This window comes from Boleophthalmus pectinirostris, unplaced genomic scaffold, assembly GCF_026225935.1.
Source record: "Boleophthalmus pectinirostris isolate CB_2022bp ecotype Guang Dong unplaced genomic scaffold, ASM2622593v1 HiC_scaffold_1, whole genome shotgun sequence".
NCBI classification, from domain to species: Eukaryota; Metazoa; Chordata; class Actinopteri; order Gobiiformes; family Gobiidae; genus Boleophthalmus; species Boleophthalmus pectinirostris.
In genome coordinates, this window is record NW_026570970.1 from 23,090,624 (window position 1) to 23,108,746 (window position 18,123).

Here is an 18,123-nt window from a genome sequence, read left to right on the forward strand (position 1 = left end):
CTGTTAATGTGACTTGACAGCTATTCTACAAGACAATATATATGTGAATAACATCCTTGTGAACCTTATTTAAATTAATAAACTATGCTTGAGCTTTAATGGTAACAACAGCACACTTAAGCAGACATACCCATAGGAACACTCTTAATGTTTTTCCATGTACTAAGTATGTTCAACGTAATGTTTATGTTTTCCCCATAGACGCCTGGTGGATATAATAGAGTGCCGTAACCAGGGAGTGAACATTGGATATTGTCCTCAAGTGGACGCCCTGGACGATCTGCTGACTGGAGAGGAGCACTTGTACTTCTACGCTCGCCTCCATGGCATTTCAAAGAGAGACATACCCGGGGTAAGGCAGAGACTCTGTGCCATGTTTCAAAAACCCAGTGACAGCACCATCTACCAAATGACACCAGATCAGATAGAAATTCAAAAGTGCACTTCCACGGCAGGACTAGTGCCTGCTAATGCTCCGGTGAATAGTGAATGGAGGCGGGTGTGTGAAGTGTTGAATGATGTGCAGCGAAAGCTCTAAACTGTCTCAAAATATAAAAACCTCTCTCTTGTCAGCTAGTGCACTCCAAACTTCAGAATCAAGCTGATGCTGTGCGGTTTTGTCATCTACAAATTTACATTTAAACGATTTGTTGTTGATGAGGGGATCTTATTTGACATGTCACTACAGCCCCTTTCATCCCATTTATCAACCTGAGGACTAATCAATCTTGTTTCTTTGGTGATTACCGAGTGAGCCTTTCTTTCCTTCTGCTACTGGCATCAGTGTGATATGCTCCAATTGGATACAACTTCACATTATACAATACAGTTGCACAAAAGCTCCTTGTTTAGTCTGATTTACCTAAGTAATTGTATTCAAGGTCTGCACATTCGTTTGCAACAAATTACAGATATGAATTCATCCATGAACACTGAGGATTGGTCTTTATGAGCACTTTTACATCATCGGTAATGGCCTTGGGTCTCGGACGCAAACACCGAAAACAATGGTTATAATGGCCAGCACATCTGCGTCAGTCTAATTCACAAAGATGGTGTCATATATGGAGTCTCTTATGTGGCATCACTGTTCCCTAGCTACACATAATGAGACAGGCTCTAATGGGGTCATTTCACATTGACATGGTTGTGTCAGGCGTAATGAGGTGTTGCATCAAAGCTGACGGTAAAGGCTTTTATTGCAGAATGCACCAAGAAACATGTTTTGATTTTGATCAGGTCAAAATACTGTTCTGTTGCCTGTTGTGCTATAACATGTCTTAAATGTTTGCAAATCTACTATCAGTAAACCAGTTCAAGAATGTAAAATTTACATTACTGGCATAGACAATCATTTATATTAAACTGAATTATCAAGGTCCATTGATCTGTAATTGCTCCACTTTTCTCAGTACTATATCTATTTAATACTGAAATAATAGTTTATGCCTTTCTGAGAAGTGAACTCAAAGTACAAAGAAAAATCTAAATCTATTATAAAGAGATAGCTGTTGTAAACTGAAGTACCAAGCAAGGCAACTACATAAGAATTTTGCAGCAACAGTGGAAGTACTCAGTGTTTAACCTTTGCATGTTTTTATTTGCAGTTGGTGAACTATTTATTAAGGAGGCTGGAGCTGGACCACTATCGAGACACCATCAGTGACAATTACAGTTGTGGCACCAGAAGGAAGCTGTCCACTGCTCTGGCTCTAGTCGGACACCCACAGATCCTGCTTCTGGTAAGAAAGCAAATTCAAATTCTTCAATTCAATTTAGTTTATTGCACATTTAAAGCAACTTCAGCAGACCAAAGTGCTTCAAATGAAAGTCAATAGCAATTTTAAGGACAATACAAGCACAATAACACCATACATAGTAAAAGTAGAGTAGAGAAGAGAGCATGTAAAATAAGATTAAATACCAAGACAGGTTCCTAGTCAGACATTGTTAGAGCTTGGCATACAGTAAATGTGGGTTTGTGTATGTTGTGTATGTTAACAAAAGTGGAAGCAGCAGTTATGCGAGTACTAAGAATTCTAATAGCAGTATACATTATACTAGTAGCATTAGTAGCAGTATACATTAGTACTACTAGTAGCAACAGTAGTATAGGTAATATAGTTGTAATTATTGTAGTAGGAGTAATGTATGCCAATGGAAATGCAAGTAAAGTTTACACAACTGACCTTCAATAGATTTTGTGGCATACCTGCCACTTAACTTATCAAAGTGTTTTACTCCTCCAGTATACATTTTTCTATAATAGTATTAGATTATAATCTATAGAGCTTCTGCTAACACCCTATTCCTTTTTGTCTGCATTTTCAGCTTTGTTTATCCTTCTTTCCATATAATCACAGCACCTCTTTGCTGCATATTACACTGTTCTCATACCTCCCATATCTTATTTTACTTTTTGCTGCCATCTCAGTCTCTGTTCAGACTCCCACTCATTACTCTACTTCATGTGTCTCAGGATGAACCCAGCTCTGGGATGGACCCAAGAACCAAACGCCACCTGTGGAAGATCATCTCCGATGAAGTCAAAGGCAAATGTGCCGTGGTCCTCACTTCACACAGGTCAGAAACATTAAATCTGGCCATTCTAGTTTGTAAAAGCATTATTCAAAGAATACATTTTGTAATTTATAAATTTAAGGGATTAGCAATTATTGGTGATGGAAAGTTAGCACAGCTGCCAAAACAAATAAAAATTCAAAATAAAAAAATACACGGTATATCTCTTAAATGGTATGGTAAAGTACTCAAATTTCAAATTTTCACCAGATAAAACCTGTGAATTGTATTTTTAATGGTACTCAGACTATTACTCAATGTACAATTTAATTGTTGTACATAAATGTTTTATTTTGCTACATCATACATATAGTCAATTATTTTAAAAAATCTAAATTTTTATTATACTCCAAAAGATTAACTAACATGTACATGGCACAACAGTCAAGGTTGATTAAAGCATTATTCAGGCACCATTCAGTCAATAACTACTGATTTCCCAAATTTCCACTATATTTGCATGTTCTAATTATTCCTCTCCGCTATAAAAATCAAGCTGGTATTTAAATAGAAGTTAATTCCCTTTTTACACGGGGCATAGATAATTACTGAGTGCAGCAATGACCTTAAGTGACCCCTGCCCTCTCTTTGTGTCTTTGTATCTCAGCATGGAGGAGTGTGAGGCTCTGTGCGGTCGTCTTGCCATCATGGTGAAGGGTCAGTTCCAATGCCTGGGTTCCCTGCAGCACATTAAGAACAGGTTAGTGACCCCTCTTCATCCTCCAGCCCAGCCATTGCCGTCTCTGCTCCCCTGTGCCCGCTCCCCTTCATTCCTCCCTGGTCTATCTGTGCTCTTTTGTGCAGTGCAATACAATGCTCTATTTTTCAAGGAAGAACTGTGTAACAACATTCTCCCCCAGACTCTACTTTGTTCATAAAAATGTTCCTTTCCCTTCAGGTTCGGCAGCGGGTTCACAGTAAAGATGTACTTGGCCAGAGCCTCTTGTGATGCAGAAGCAATCACTCAGTTCATGCAGAGCCGATTCCCCAGCACTTATCTCAAGGTGAGCTTTGCCAGCTATTTTGTCTAAGCATGATTCTACTCCATGCTTGAACAAAGGGACTATAGTAGAACGACAGATAAAAATTCAATCCTATCCTAAAAACTGTTCTCTAAATCACAAATCACTAGCATTATTTTTTGTAACTAGATTCTTTCTATGGAGCAGTAACTGATTTTATAAGGTACTTATAATATTACCAAGGCTAGATGCCATATGACTGAAGACAAAATAATGAATAATCCTCTTCATAAAAACAAATTTCATCTATATTCTTCTTATTAAAAATATATTATCAATTTATTGAAGCTCATATTTTTAATGCAGATCTTGTATTCTCTCTTTCTTTTGTTGTGCCATTGTTTGAAATGGTTGTGCTCTATGTGCTCTAAACAGGAGCGACACTCAGCAATGGTGGAGTACCATGTGCCGATAGCTCCAGGTGGAGTGGCAGACATCTTTGGTCAGCTCGAGTCTAGCAAAGAACACCTGGAGATCCAACACTTCTCTGTGAGCCAGACAACACTGGATGAGGTGAGAGCACAGATGTGGCATAAACAGAAAGGTCAATGGAGCGGTACAGTGCAGTTTTGTATAAATTTAGCTGCTGGGAGAAAAACTGAAAATTAGGACAAGAGATGAGACAGGACAAGGGAAAGCTGGGACAGACGAAAGCTGTGTGGGAGTGAAAAAAAAAAAAACAGAGTTGAAAAGTTAAAAAGAGACGGAGAGGAGCTGACAGGGGATATGCCTCAGGGAGAATAAATTGAATATGAGTTAGGAGAGAATCCATGAGCTTTATATGCAGCTACTGCTGATATTCTTCAGCCAGTCAGCCCCTCTGGCACTGTGGGAACAGGACATACCATGAGCAGAGGACCCAGAGGGGTGCAGCAGCAGCAGATGATTCAGATGAACCAAAATACTGCCCTTAATTCAAGGTGTAAATTGATCATCTATAGAATGCCTAGGCAGGCATTATACACCTCATCAGTCCTATATGTAACCTATACTATGATTTGACTGTAACATAACACCAGCTAGGAATGTCAGAATGTCAAATTTTAGTATTGTGATAATAGTGAGGAAAAAAAACAAAAACACAACGATTAAATAATTACTTTCTCCTTGACTTCCTGACCAAATGATATCTTTGGAGAACTGATATGTTTTGGAGAACTGATATCAAGGCATAAAAAAATGTCATAAAGCTAAAGTAAGGCTAAGCATTAAATGACACTTTTGTGTGTGTGCATACCATTTGCATTTTATTAAATTGTATACTGGGTATACTTTGCCAGAGATTCCCTACTTTGCTTACTTTCTATGTAATGCCTGATTATGAACGTACACATACCTTGAACTAATTGTTGTTCTGGTCATTTACAGGTCTTTATCAACTTTGCTATGGGGAACTTTGGGATGGAATCCATAGAGACTGATGATAAGTTTGATGATGACATCTCCATGAAAGACATTGAAGCTTAGAGTCGAGTCCTTTTGTGAACTGTACATCCTATGTAAAATACTCCTGTGATTATGACATCTACATACAATATATATCTATGACCAATAATAATACAAATTATATGACATGTAATTATTCTTTTTACAATTTGGTTTATGAAATATATATACTTATAACTGGGGATTCATGCAATTTTATTTTGAAATGTTATTATGGATATATATGATAATTTATGTTAGTATTTCAAAATATAATGCCATACTACATTACTAGGTTATATGCAGAAATTTGCACCTTACTTTCATAAATGAAGACATTTTCTTTGAGCACGTTTTTCACTAAATCAAATTTTTTTATTGTATAATTTTCTTTTATCAATGTATTCTACCCTATTTTTATAATTCTAATAAAGCAATTCATTCCAAGTGCCTCTTTTTTCCTTTCAAACCACATCACAGCCTGATTAGTCCTATGTTACACTCTTAACTCTTCTGAGTTTTAAGTCAGATTAGAACATTGTATCATTAAAAACATGCCCTGTGTTGTGTTTTGTTTCATTCTCATGTTTACCTCTCCAATCTCAAAATGCTCTGTTCCATCTTGTGATAACATATACTGGTAGTTTTCAAGTTAATAGCTACCTTTTTACCTTTTGTTTAGCAAAGATTGGCAAATTCAGGGCTGATGATTCTAGTCAAGGTGTATGGAGTTTAAAAACAGGAGTATGAGTGTTTTCTGTTAGTGCGAAGAACTCTAAGAACTAAATATTCAGGATTTGTGTGTTAAACGTGTGAAAGAAATTTTAAAAAGTCCAGGTAGAAAAAAAAAATCAAATAATAGTATAGTTCAAATAATAGTATAAAAACAAAACATTTAAAACATTTTATTATATTATTGTTTAGAACTGTCTATCTAAACATAGTCCAAACAACAGAAACATAAATGACACAAAAACGAAGTAAACCGGTACATTTATTTTGAAAGGGAGATACGTCTGTTTGATTACGTCATTACGGTTACGCAGCTGAACATTTCCGCAAATTTCAGGCGCGAAATATTGAGGTGTATTACTGGAGTTGTTATCCATGTTGTTATCCTAGAAAAAGACAACAAATCTGATTCGGCATTAAAACAGAACACAAAACACATGTTGACAATGGACAGTGATGTCCTGCAAACTCCGACATGGGCGAAAACCAAAGAAGCGATTACAAACTTCCGAAGACTTCTGCTGTGCTCCAAATGGTTGGTTTCAGCTGCCTTATAGTTAGCAAATTGTCCTGTTCACGATTTCAACGCTGTTAGCCAATGTATCTGCAATTTACAAATGATGATGCCATTATATTAGCTATTGCTTTGGTTACTTGCTGACTGAGATTCCCAGTTTCTGTGTTAATTCTGTGTCGTCATTCTCAAGTAAAAATGTTTTTGTAATTTGTATTTCCTGCATTTTTGGTCTAGCTCGCATTTAATGAAGGACCCTGTTTGTCTGGGAATGTGTGAACATTTGTTATGCAGGTAATAACGTATTTTTCAATAATTAAACAGTTTTACAATGCGTGTTAAATATTTCTTCAAATTATTATTTTTTGTATTATTAATCTCACCTTTAAAAAAAGTCTCGCCTCTTTAATTTCCATGAATTTAACTATTACTACTAATAACTATTACTATTGTTGTATGTTCAGATTTGCTTTTACTTCTAGCTGTTAAATGAGTAGATCTTAAATTGTTGTATTTATGCTTACCATCCTTCAGTCCAGTTGATGCTTTGGTTATAATAATTGGTGTTTAATGTCTTGTGTAGGTCCTGCGCTGGTTCCAGTGCAGGCGATGGGTGCGTGGTGTGTCACAGTCCTGCTTGGGTGAAGGACATCCAGATCAACAGGCAGCTGAGTAGCATCATAGAGCTATTCTGTGGTCTGGAGGATCTCATGAACCCAACGCAAGACGGTAACAAATCTGTATTATGTTTATATGTATCCCATGTCTGATCCATAGGATTACATAACTTTGTGGTGGAGGGTTCTCCACCTGTTTCTCCTTAGAGATGTTATTTGATTTTTCATGGAATGTTTCACAGTATGGAATTAATTGCTAATGAATACCTTGAAAACATGTATTATTTTTTACTTATCTATTCTGACTTTGGAACATTCCAGGGACAGCAATAACACCTCTATGAAAGGTAGACCACCACCAGAAATGTTGCATTGTGCACCTTTTTGAAATAAAAAAATGCATAATTATAAGACAAATGTGTCACTTTAGTGTATGAATATTATAATATATATTTATAAATAATATTCATTTTAATTTTTTTCTCTGCTAATTCTTGTCCATGTATTGATAAATGTAAGGTTTTAAGATGATGTGCCAAATCAACATATAAATACTCCCACACTACAAGACAGATAGGAGAGGTAGACTTGCAAGTTCAGTTTAAATTTGTTATCTTTCTCTTTACCTTTTGTTGTAAATAGTTTCTTGTGTTGAGCCTTTTAGTAGACATTGTTACTGATTTATTACAGATTCAACAAAACAAGAAACACCTGTCTCTAACCAGAAGAAGAATTTCAAAATTTGGTTCAGTCCACGCAGTCGAAAAATCCGCTGTCTGGTGGAAAAACCTTCAGAAGGCACAGCACCAGAGAGCAAGACTCCTGGAGAAACCACTGCTGCAAACACTACAAATGCATCGAAAGACCTATCAGTCTTTAATTTTACTTCCTCCTCTCAAGACTCTGGCTCTAGTAGTCCACAAATGTGCAACTCGAGCACAAGAAACAAAAGACAAAACAAGAAAAGTGCTCCTAGCAGAAAACAGCCATCAGCGCATGCTACTGTTCACGCCCAACAGAAACAGAGCGTGCAGAAGATGAGGAGGCTGCAGGCTATAAATCAGCAGTGGGGCATCTCGGAGGGGCCCATGGCGTTAAAGGATCAACCATGCAGGGAGCAGCCACACAGGTCTGGTAAGAGGGTTTCCTTTGGAGGCTCTGCTGTCAACTCCGACCAGCCCCAGGGGACTAATAATGAACTCAGCCCTGGCACTGTGACTGGAACTATCCCGGAAACTATATCCAGTGACCGAGTAGCCGAGTCTAACACTGAAATAGTGGACAATTTGGACCAGAGGACCATAGCTCCTCCAAACGAATGTGAGGCAGAGGACGATGCAGAGAAAAAGGAGGAAACTGAGCCTTCTCCTGCTATGAAAAAATCAAGGATGGAGGAAGGCCACTCTTTAGACATGACACCAAAACGTCCCAGGACATCACCAGGGACCAGGAGGAGGTCGGGGGGTCGTAGGATTTCCTCTGTCCTCTCCTCTCCGTCTTTGTCCAGTCCTGCAGGTTCAAAGGCAGCGAGGAGCCCCAGAGTGGAACTTGGAGACAGCCCATCCTCCTCCCTGGGCAGTGTCAGCAGAAAATCTCCCCGCCTCTCCTGTGGAAGCCCTGCGGTGATGAAGAGAAACCATAAGGGAGAGACGCCGCTGCATATAGCTGCCATAAAGGTCACCAGGTTCCAGAATAATTTGAGATATTATGAATATTTTAGATTGAAATCTCTAGTTCGTTTTAACTCACTATATAAAGGTGCTACTATAAAAGTAACAGTGTGTTTTATACATTTAGGATTTTGTATGTGAGTTGTAAAGGTCAGGAATGTTTCAAAGCTAAAACTATTTATTCATGGGTTTCACAATGATAAACTAGAACCATTGTCATAGTGATTAACAATTTAAAATAAAATGGGCAAAGCAAGAATGATGCATATAAGGGTAAGCAGAAATTCATGAATAGCAAACTAATCTGACGTTTGTACATACGTAATTGCTCAAATACCCTTTTCACTTAAAGCAATTATTAATCTTTTGTGGATCCTTTTAATGCTCTCAAGCCTCAGAAGAACAAAGAGACTAATCTGATCCCTGTAAAACATAACTATAATCCCCCACAGGATCCAGGACACAGTAATCAATGGCCCACAGTGGAGTGTGTGATTGATAGGAGCAGGGTGTTAGTGCTGTAGGATCAGTGCCTGTGTTTGAAGCCATGCATTTACAGGTCTCTACATCTGACCTCTTGTTTTGTTGTTTGGTCTGCAGGGAGACGTAGAAGCTGTCAAAGAACTGCTGGAGCAAGGGGCAGACCCCAACCTCAAGGATAATGCTGGCTGGACACCTCTGGTACAGTCAAAACAGTGTTTACTACTGTCACAATATGCTTTTTCCAATACCTTGCATTCTTTATTCTTTAATCTAGATCCCAGTTAGTTTTTACCACAGAAATAACTATTTTTTCCAGTGGTAAATCTGAGATGGTTATATGGCATGCCAACTACTACTTGCTTGTTTTTTGTTTTTTTTTGTTTTGTATTTTCTGGTTTGTAAAATCCCATTCTTCAGACTTGAGACTTGTACATTTTTATTTTATAATGTTTGTTTTTCCCCAGCATGAAGCCTGCAACCTTGGGCACTTGACAGTTGTGGAAATCCTTGTTTTGAGAGGAGCCCTCCTGAACACGCCCGGCTACGAGAACGATTCTCCTCTCCACGACGCTGTGAGGAACGGACACACTGCCATCGCCAGACTGCTGCTGCAGCTCGGAGCTTCCACAAACGTGCTGTAAGGACTTGGACTAGGCATGTTTTCTTCTGACTGGAACAGCACAGCAAGTCCTGATATATTTATATGTTCTGTCTACAAAAAACTCTGTCTTGCAAAATTTAATTCTGGAAATACCACAGAATAGAACCTCCTGTAGACTCTAAATGCTTATCCTCATACTTGTTTCATGTTTTACCCAGGGCCTAAATACAGGTGATATATCATACATTATTTATGCAAACCTAACATCTTCAACACATACACATTTGCTCTAATTAAAAAAATCTTGCAATCATCACTGTATTTAATTTTAAAAGTTAACCAACAAATTAAGTTTTCAAAGGCATACAAGACTCTGTTCGAGTATATCTTTAACTTGGAAAGATCACCATGGTGGTGCTTCCTTGCGTTATTATTTTCTTTAGATATTGTCCTCACGTGCTGCGTCTTCACCAGTGCATATGTGCTCACTGCCACACACTGTTGGCAGAGGAGCTTGTTTGTATTTACGTGTGCGCAGTGCTGGGGGTATGAATCCAAATGAATTATTTTATGGACCAATGGACCTATTAATTGTCCCCCAGGTGTTATCTTTGCTGACGCCTAATCTTTTAGAGACCTGCTGGGCCTGGTTCTTCTGTTCTGTTCATTTGTCAGGGTTACCTTCATGTTCAGATACTGTTTAATCCAACTAAATAGTCTCCAAACTAGTCTTTGATTTAACAAGGTCATTGAAGGTTATCGGTTTACTTGCTGTAAATATTTTCAATCTGTTGGAATATTGTTGAGAACATTGTATTCACCAGAATCTTTGTCATGTGAAAGCATAATTTTACATACAAAGTCTGTCCTTAGTTTGCCATTCAACCAATTTCATAGCATGAAAATTCCAAGTTATCTTCTGTCTTCTATGTCTTATGTTGTGTAGTTTATTATTGTTGTTAATGTTACACTTGCATTTACTTTTCATTATATCTGGCAGATTATTTTCAGTGCAAACAGATGTAACTATGTATATACGTTCTCACACAGAATGAACTTTTCCGTTTCAATTTTCCCTGTATATTTGTCTTTGCAGTAATCTGTATGGAAAGAGGCCTGCAGATTATGCAGTCAGTCGTGAGATGCTGGAGATTTTCCAGGAAGCCACTGAAGGAACTCCAAATGCTAATACCACACTGAGCCCTGCCATGGTATGCATTTTTAATTTCCTGCTACAAAACAAACGTGTCTAGCATATTTCTACTAATGTAGATGTACAAACTTATACAACATGTCATATATTCTCTTAGGTAAAAAAGAGCGTGGACAGAAGCGACGAAACACTGGTGGTGATTCTGTCCAGCAAGCTGTCATCGAGCGAACAGCAACAACTCGCCAAATTGGGACAGCTGCTCGGGGCGAGAATGGCCGACACTTTCACTGAATCAGGTACCGTTTGTTTGACGACATCATCAACATGCACAGACCTGTGGCCCATTCCAAATAACTGATTACTGCTTACGTATTAACTACATAGGACAATTTTAACATATTAGATCACACATTAAGTATCAAAAAAACAAAAGCTTTAATCTTTTCTTTGTGAAAAGTCCTCAAATGTTGCATGCAGGAAACTGAATCCCACAAATAGATTACCTAATGTTTAGTGTATTCCTGGGTTTTAGTCACTCCACTTTTGTTGTTATTGATGCTATTTGGATGCATTTTTACCATTCAATAAAAATTCATTCATTCAAATTATTTTGGCATTGGTTCCAATTTTGCATCACTGTGATACCCATGTGTAAAAAAGTGTGCCTGCACTGTGTAATAGTTATAATACTGGATACTGAATTTTAGCCTAGCATTCCTTATATATATTGTTGAAGAGAATTTTAGGGACTTTATAATCTTCTTGCAGACTTTGGTATTGCAGAAACCTGGTATTAGCTTCTGTTACACTGTCACTCGCTGAGGGTTCAGTGGCAACTTACAAGTGCTTTTAGAGCCATATGCGTCATTATGATTCAGCTGCCTCTTTCACTTGTGCATAGTAATGAATGGGAAAACACAAGAGAGCAAAAGTAATTGAAATCATTCTTCATAAAACGTTAGGAGGTATTGTCTAGGTGATGAATAAGCCTCAATGAAAAAAGCACTCACCACTTTGCTGCCTCTAACTGCAGGGCGCAAACTTTGTTGTTCACAAAAAGGCTGTTTACATTTTGATCTCTAGGCTTTGAATTCTTGGAAACACATTCTGTTTTAAAGTTGTATGAAACAGATTTCCAACAGCACTGCACAATGTTTTCCAAATTTTCCTTTGCTAAGACTTTGCGATTGCTATTATTTGACATTCGCTATTAATGCTTTCTATAAAATCTATGAAAGCATATTCACTAAGTTAAAAAATTTAAATTTATGTTAAAATTTTTCATTTATATTATACATTAATAAAACCCAACTAGTATTGAAACTATACTTATTTTAACAGGTAATGATACAGAATTGTACAAAATTGTGCCTTTCCTTGACAGCTGTACCTTTCCTAATGACTACTGTGTTGAAAAATATATTCTATTGTACAAAAAAGCAGTTTAACTTCACAAAAGTATCAAAGTATCTAGTTGGTATCTAGTCCATTCTTTAATGTCGAAACTGAGTTAGATTATCCTGACAAGATAAATATTCAACATTTTCACCAAGCTCTGATATAAACAAATAGTTATATTTGGTTTGTATGCATGTTTACATAATCCCACATGTATTAGAATGTACGGTTTGGCATTTAGTCGACCCAGTACCCAGCATGTGAGGAAAACTGTTCGTATTCTCCATACTCCTCCTGGGAGACATAACATAAGGTCACAGATCCTATAATGTATGTGTTCCTCGTATGATAAATGTTGTATTTTTTTCACTGGCTATAAAATAACTGGAGCAGTACTATTCCGAAGTTCAGAGGACAAACAAGGACAACAGCAGACTTGGCCCTTTCTGTATACTAGTAAGATCCTTGGTCCTGAGAAATGGCTCTATTTTGGTTTGAACTCCTGTTTCTTTGCCTTTTTTCAGTGACTCATGTTGTCGTGCCAGAAGGACAGATGCCGACTACTTTTAACACCCTACTTGGGCTCTTGGTGGGCAGCTGGGTGGTCAAATACAGCTGTAAGTAATTTTTTTTTTTTTTAAATCATGCTTAACTTCCAGCTTCTTAAATCCGTAATGTAAAAAAGTAGAATAATTTTATGGACGTGAAAAATTGGGACTATGTTGTGACCACAGGTTATATGCCTCATGACTTTATATGGTGTGTGTTTTTAGAAACAATATGACATTTTATATCAGTTACTCTTTTTTCTTAGCAGAAAAAAAGACTGCTGCAGTTAGTATGATAATTGTGGCTTGACTTGGGACTGGCATTTGCAGTGCTCTTTTTTTTTTTTTTTTGCAACAGATTGAATTATTTTAAAAACAGATGAAAATTATTGCCTGTCAGGTCCAAAGTAGACCAAATATTCCCAATGATATTTGATGGATTACCATTAAAATGTCTTTGTATGTTTGAAGAAGAAAATAAAAATAATGCACCAACATATTTCAGTATACAGGAGGAGGTGACAGGTCTGTTCATAATAGTGTATACATAGTGACACCACTCACTTTAAGAAGTTTGGAGTTTATTTGTACTGGGAATCAAAAAATTAAGAAACTAAGCAATAACTATTGTAAAAAGAGATTATGAAACAATTACTTGTTTGAATTTAATTAGACATGTTCCTTCAAAGGGCACCTGAAGACTCCCCACTACTTTGTATCTTTATTTTGTAATGCCATTCTTGGGTTGGAGAGACTTTGTGTAATATTTTTAACCTATTTAATTGTATTGTACAACACTTTGTTCTCAACACAAACATGGCTGGTTGCCTGACATTGATCGTCATATTCGAGACAAGTCAATTTCTCTAGATCACTTTGCCAAAACAATGTAGCTCTGCTTTTCCCTCCTCACAGCACCAACTACAGTGTGTGGTGAATTACAAGCAGCTTGAAACCATTTATGGTCTTTGTAATCTAAATCAATATCTCACAAACAAACTGGGTTTTAGCATTTACAGCCACAGGACACACGCAGGTTCTTATTTGGAGATGCAGGCATTATGTCCTTATTAATTTGCTGTTTACCTAACTGCAGTGATGGGAGTGGGCTGCATGCCTTTGTGGAGATGTTTATTGTGAATGCACGCTGAGCTCTGAGTCCGCTATTCATCATTGTATAACAGAAGTCCAAAGAGTCAGCTGATCTGCATTCAGTCCCACCTGCACTTTCAAATCTGTTTCCTGGAGAGGCCATTTTAAGCACGTGTTGTTATCACTTTTTTCACTTGGAACAAATTGGGAATCATTAAAAGAACAATTTGCAACGTACAATTTCCCAACAAGTAATTCTTGCCTGCTTGTGTGCACACACCTGTTCAAACCGTGGCAGGCGGCGACTCCTGAGGAAATGTGTGAATCACTGTGCCTGAAGACGCTGTAGGATCTCTTGATGAAAAGATGGCAAAGTCTTCTCTCTTGTTTGAGGAATGCTTTGTAGAAATGGTAGCTTGCTTAGTCCTTGGCTCTTTTTGAACCAAGTCAACAAGCAGATATAAGTAAAGAGACTCACTGTCAAGAGTTTGTGGTACCTTGTTGTGCCCTTGACTGCTGTATCTGACCGTGATTTTGCAGCAGTGTTGTGTGGTAAAACAGCAGGCTCACTTCTCATCTTTGTCTCTGCAAAGTAAACCGTTTAAAGTTTGACTGTATTTTGTTGTGTAGATCAGTATTTGAGAGTGCAGAGTCTGTCTCCTCCCCCTCTCAGGAGCTTGTCTCGTGCTGTGCACAGCTCCACCGCTCCCACACAACAATCCCCCAGCATCCTATCAGTGTCTGTCCTTGTGCTCGTCTGCTGAGAAAAGATGTGGTGATTCATGTCAATGTCAGTCTACCATCTCAACTTGAGTCTGGCTCAAGTCTGCATGTGATAAGCTAGACTTACTAAAGTAAACAGTGAGTCTGCTCACTCTATGTGCGTAAGACTGATACAAACATAAAATGACTATGTTAACAGACCTGTATAACTAGATTCTAGATGAGGGTGACTTTATACACTTTGGATAATTTGCATTAACCTGCCACCATAAACTTCTACAATCATTTGAAAAACCAATGATGAAATAATTTTAACTTCTTTCCTTGTGCAGCATGTTAAATTAATTATATACTGCACTGTTTCTCTCTCTGAAATATTGTCAGGCCCCCTGTTGTAGCTTTACTCTAACTCCAAAAATAAGACCCTCGACCAAAGACATTTTTTTAACAAAGTTACAACACATAAAAGAAGTGTGCATCATTAACTCCATCATGCTGCCAGGCATCTTGCTCTGTCCACAAATACAAACACTTGATAACTCTGATAAAACGTTGCTTTGTTAAGCTTGTTACCAGAGATCTGACTGTCAGATTGTTTTGAGCTTGCAGAATTTAAATTCTGACTGTCTTTGATGCAGGGGTGGAGGCATGTCTGCGAGCAGGCGAGAGGGTGCCCGAAACTCCCCATGAAGCTGGAGAAGGCCCCCAGCGCAGTCGCAACAATAGATATAGTCTGGTAAATAACACAAACTCATGATAAAAGGACACTTTGTCTCAAGTATTGGACTGCCACAGAAATATTTTTGGAATAAACTGGTTAATACACTTGCCATGAAGAATGCAGAAGATACTTTAAAACTAATATGCAAATGTGCATTTAATTTTTGGAAAAAGAATGTTAAAAAAAAAAAATGCTGCATTTAATCCCCACTTGCATCAGTCATTTGGATTTCTAAGAACTCTGACATTTGAAGTTGTGTCTTCTGAGAATTATAAAAAAAAAATATCATAATTTCACTTTTTATTTGAGACAAATTTGTCATAACAAATGGTTAAAATGGTGAAATAGTCGCAAGAGTCTCCATACATTTATTTAGGCAGCTTTGCTAAGGACCTCACACCTTTTCCCTCTAGATATGAATGTCTTAAATACAAAGTTTACACACTCACTCTGTATTAGGAAAGCCTTGTTTAGTGACTAGTGATTCATGTTAAATGTCTTTGTAAATTAGAAGACAAGCTAATCCTTCCATTGTTAAGTGGAGTGATCTTCTGCGCATTAAAAAAAAAAAACTGTATTGTCTTTAGAGCTATTGCCAATGCTCTTATCCTCTCACTCTCAAAAATCACACTTATTTGTTTAGTCGCAAACAGTACCAAATGCCTTCTTCTTATTCTTACCTATGTTTAATAATAACAGAGCCAACCATATGTGACTTATAATGGTATCTCTTTTACTGCTTGCATCCCCCAGTTCCATTTTAACCACCAAGTTACTTAAATCCAAAAATAATACTTAAAAATATTGAAACTATTTTAACAATATTTTACCATTCTCCAGCTTCCCCCTCTTTTTGATGGCTGCTTCTTCTTCTTGCTGGGTTCCTTCTCAAGCCCTGGCAAAGAGGAGTTGACCCGGTTGCTTCGGGATGGTGGGGGACAGATCCTGACTCGTCAGCCTAAACCGGACAGTGATGTGACTCAGACAGTGAGTGCGGCTTCTTACCACGCCCCTCCTGGCTCTGACCAGGCCCTGTGCACCCAGTACATCCTGTACGACCCCCACGGCCCACACAAGCCTGCTCTGATCCGGAGAGGCAAAGTGTGGTCTGCCCCCTCCTCCTGGGTCATCCAGTCCATCACAGCTTTCAGACTGCTCCCTGTACCAGAGCCTCAGACTTGAACAACTGCAGTCTAATCCTTTATGCACAGTAGTTATCAGAGCAGATTATCATTAGCAGATTATGATGCTTATTTACTCATACTCACTGTGCCTTCTATGTAATCATGCTTTTTAATGCCAATGCAACCACAATTTTAGTCAACAATCATTTCAACCTTTTGTCATGTTATATTGTATGTTTTTACATTCGGTAAATTATTGTACATGCACAAACTGCGTAGGGGATCTACAATATATGGCAAAATATATCGCTTTACCGCTTATGCTAATGTTTCATTCACTGTGTATTTTGTGGCAAGTTGTAATAATTTCCAACCATTACAATAAATAATTTACCATTTGTACTGACTTTTTTTTTTGGTCAAAACCACAGATATTAGCTTAATTTTTACCTGTATCATTGATGTTTAGATGTAATATAACTCTGAGGACAACTCTGAGGATCGACCTACTCTCACTACAGCGTAGCATAGGAAAAACAATGTAATTAATTGTTCCGTCACATCATTGGCACTTACTGGAGCAGGTAGCAAAACTTTCTCTTGTGTCCTAAAGGTGTTCAGGCTTTTCTTCTATTACAACACTGCAGCAGGTGCCTTCTGAGGTCTACCGTTGGCCATCTCCCAAGTTGCCGTTTTCATTTATTCACAGGATTAGTCAGGGTTGCACCTAATTGCTATTGATTGCTATGTGCTGCATAAAATTGCTTCCCTTTTCTCGTCCACAGTGGGAGGTGGGAGAAGGCAATTAGCATCAAGGACAAGATAGAAGCCCGAGTCGACTTTGTAATGAAAGAGAGTGGCTATGTGAACCTGTAAGTTATGCTCTCAACCAACCTGCCATTACCAAGGCTCCTACTGGTACTCACTCAGGCTTTCAATATCACTTGATTTTTACCTGCATTATGCCTATTCAGTATAAGGGGGAAAAAAGTTAGGTTGAAGTGATATTAAGCAAAAAGGCTATGAACAAAATTACGGTATATAAACTTCAAAAGAGCCTTCTTCTATTGGCCTCAGCTGTTTTAGTGCATGCAGGATTCTTTGTTGTTTTCAGTTAGTTGCAACCACTACTATAACCATAATGCCCTAAACCCATTCTCAGTTACAGTGTTTGTTGAAATTCTGAATTTATTCATCTTTTAACTCTTGAGGCAAATAATGTTTTGAAATATATATATACAAATTAGAAGTTGATGTCAGTGAAGAGTGTTTTGTGCTATAGAAAGACTTCAATAGATAGTGCTGCTGAAGCAACCCAGAGCACTGATACTTTCTTGTCCAAACATACAATTTCATCATCTATTTCGTCATATTTGGCTGTAGTTTCCCAAGTGATAAATGACACGAAAAAAGATATCCAGACTTTTTTTGGCGAATAACACTTCTTTTCAAGTCAGCTTAACAAAATAGGGTTTGTCTCAATCAATAATACTCATTTTCTTTCGCATCGACTTTTTTTTTACTCCAACCTCAGAGTTCAGAATACACATTATATGTTTTAAAGATATTTACATATGAACAAGATGGGGAGCACCAAGGGGCCATATTTGGACCCTCATTTTACCTTTTTCAATAATAATTTTATGACAATGTAACTTCATACAATCACGTACATATTTCTATTTGTAGATTTGATTTCACATAATCAGACCCTTGGTGC

At 37.7% G+C, this 18,123-nt stretch overlaps 2 protein-coding genes across 2 annotated transcripts in view; both read left to right on the top strand.

Moving 5' to 3' along the window:
• The window catches only part of abca12 (ATP-binding cassette, sub-family A (ABC1), member 12), a 51,738-nt gene extending 46,282 nt beyond the window's left edge, over positions 1–5,456 (top strand). Inside the window, exons 65-71 of the mRNA XM_020920346.2 lie at positions 202–352; positions 1,608–1,742; positions 2,480–2,583; positions 3,188–3,280; positions 3,479–3,584; positions 3,978–4,115; positions 4,971–5,456. Of these exons, the coding sequence (XP_020776005.2) occupies positions 202–352; positions 1,608–1,742; positions 2,480–2,583; positions 3,188–3,280; positions 3,479–3,584; positions 3,978–4,115; positions 4,971–5,069 (826 nt within the window). The 3' untranslated portion in view covers positions 5,070–5,456. The remainder of the gene's footprint in view (positions 1–201; positions 353–1,607; positions 1,743–2,479; positions 2,584–3,187; positions 3,281–3,478; positions 3,585–3,977; positions 4,116–4,970) is intronic.
• Positions 5,457–6,074: 618 nt separating this feature from the next.
• bard1 (BRCA1 associated RING domain 1) lies at positions 6,075–16,802 on the top strand. The gene is made up of 11 exons (XM_020920394.2): positions 6,075–6,294; positions 6,511–6,567; positions 6,857–7,002; positions 7,581–8,566; positions 9,161–9,241; positions 9,508–9,680; positions 10,741–10,855; positions 10,955–11,093; positions 12,720–12,812; positions 15,197–15,294; positions 16,120–16,802. Exons 1-11 carry the CDS (start codon positions 6,197–6,199, stop codon positions 16,459–16,461), a joined length of 2,328 nt encoding a protein of 775 aa, XP_020776053.2. The 5' UTR covers positions 6,075–6,196; the 3' UTR covers positions 16,462–16,802.
• The last annotated feature ends 1,321 nt before the right edge of the window (positions 16,803–18,123 follow it).

What these genes read in the sequence shown, in the direction of transcription:
- bard1 (XM_020920394.2), top strand. Translation starts at nt 6,197, where the DNA reads ATGTTGACAATGGACAGTGATGTCCTGCAAACTCCGACATGGGCGAAA. An exon ending in CATGAACCCAACGCAAGACG is followed by an intron (nt 7,003 to 7,580) that starts GTAACAAATCTG and finishes GATTTATTACAG; the next exon opens with ATTCAACAAAACAAGAAACA. An exon ending in CCACACTGAGCCCTGCCATG is followed by an intron (nt 10,856 to 10,954) that starts GTATGCATTTTT and finishes ATATTCTCTTAG; the next exon opens with GTAAAAAAGAGCGTGGACAG.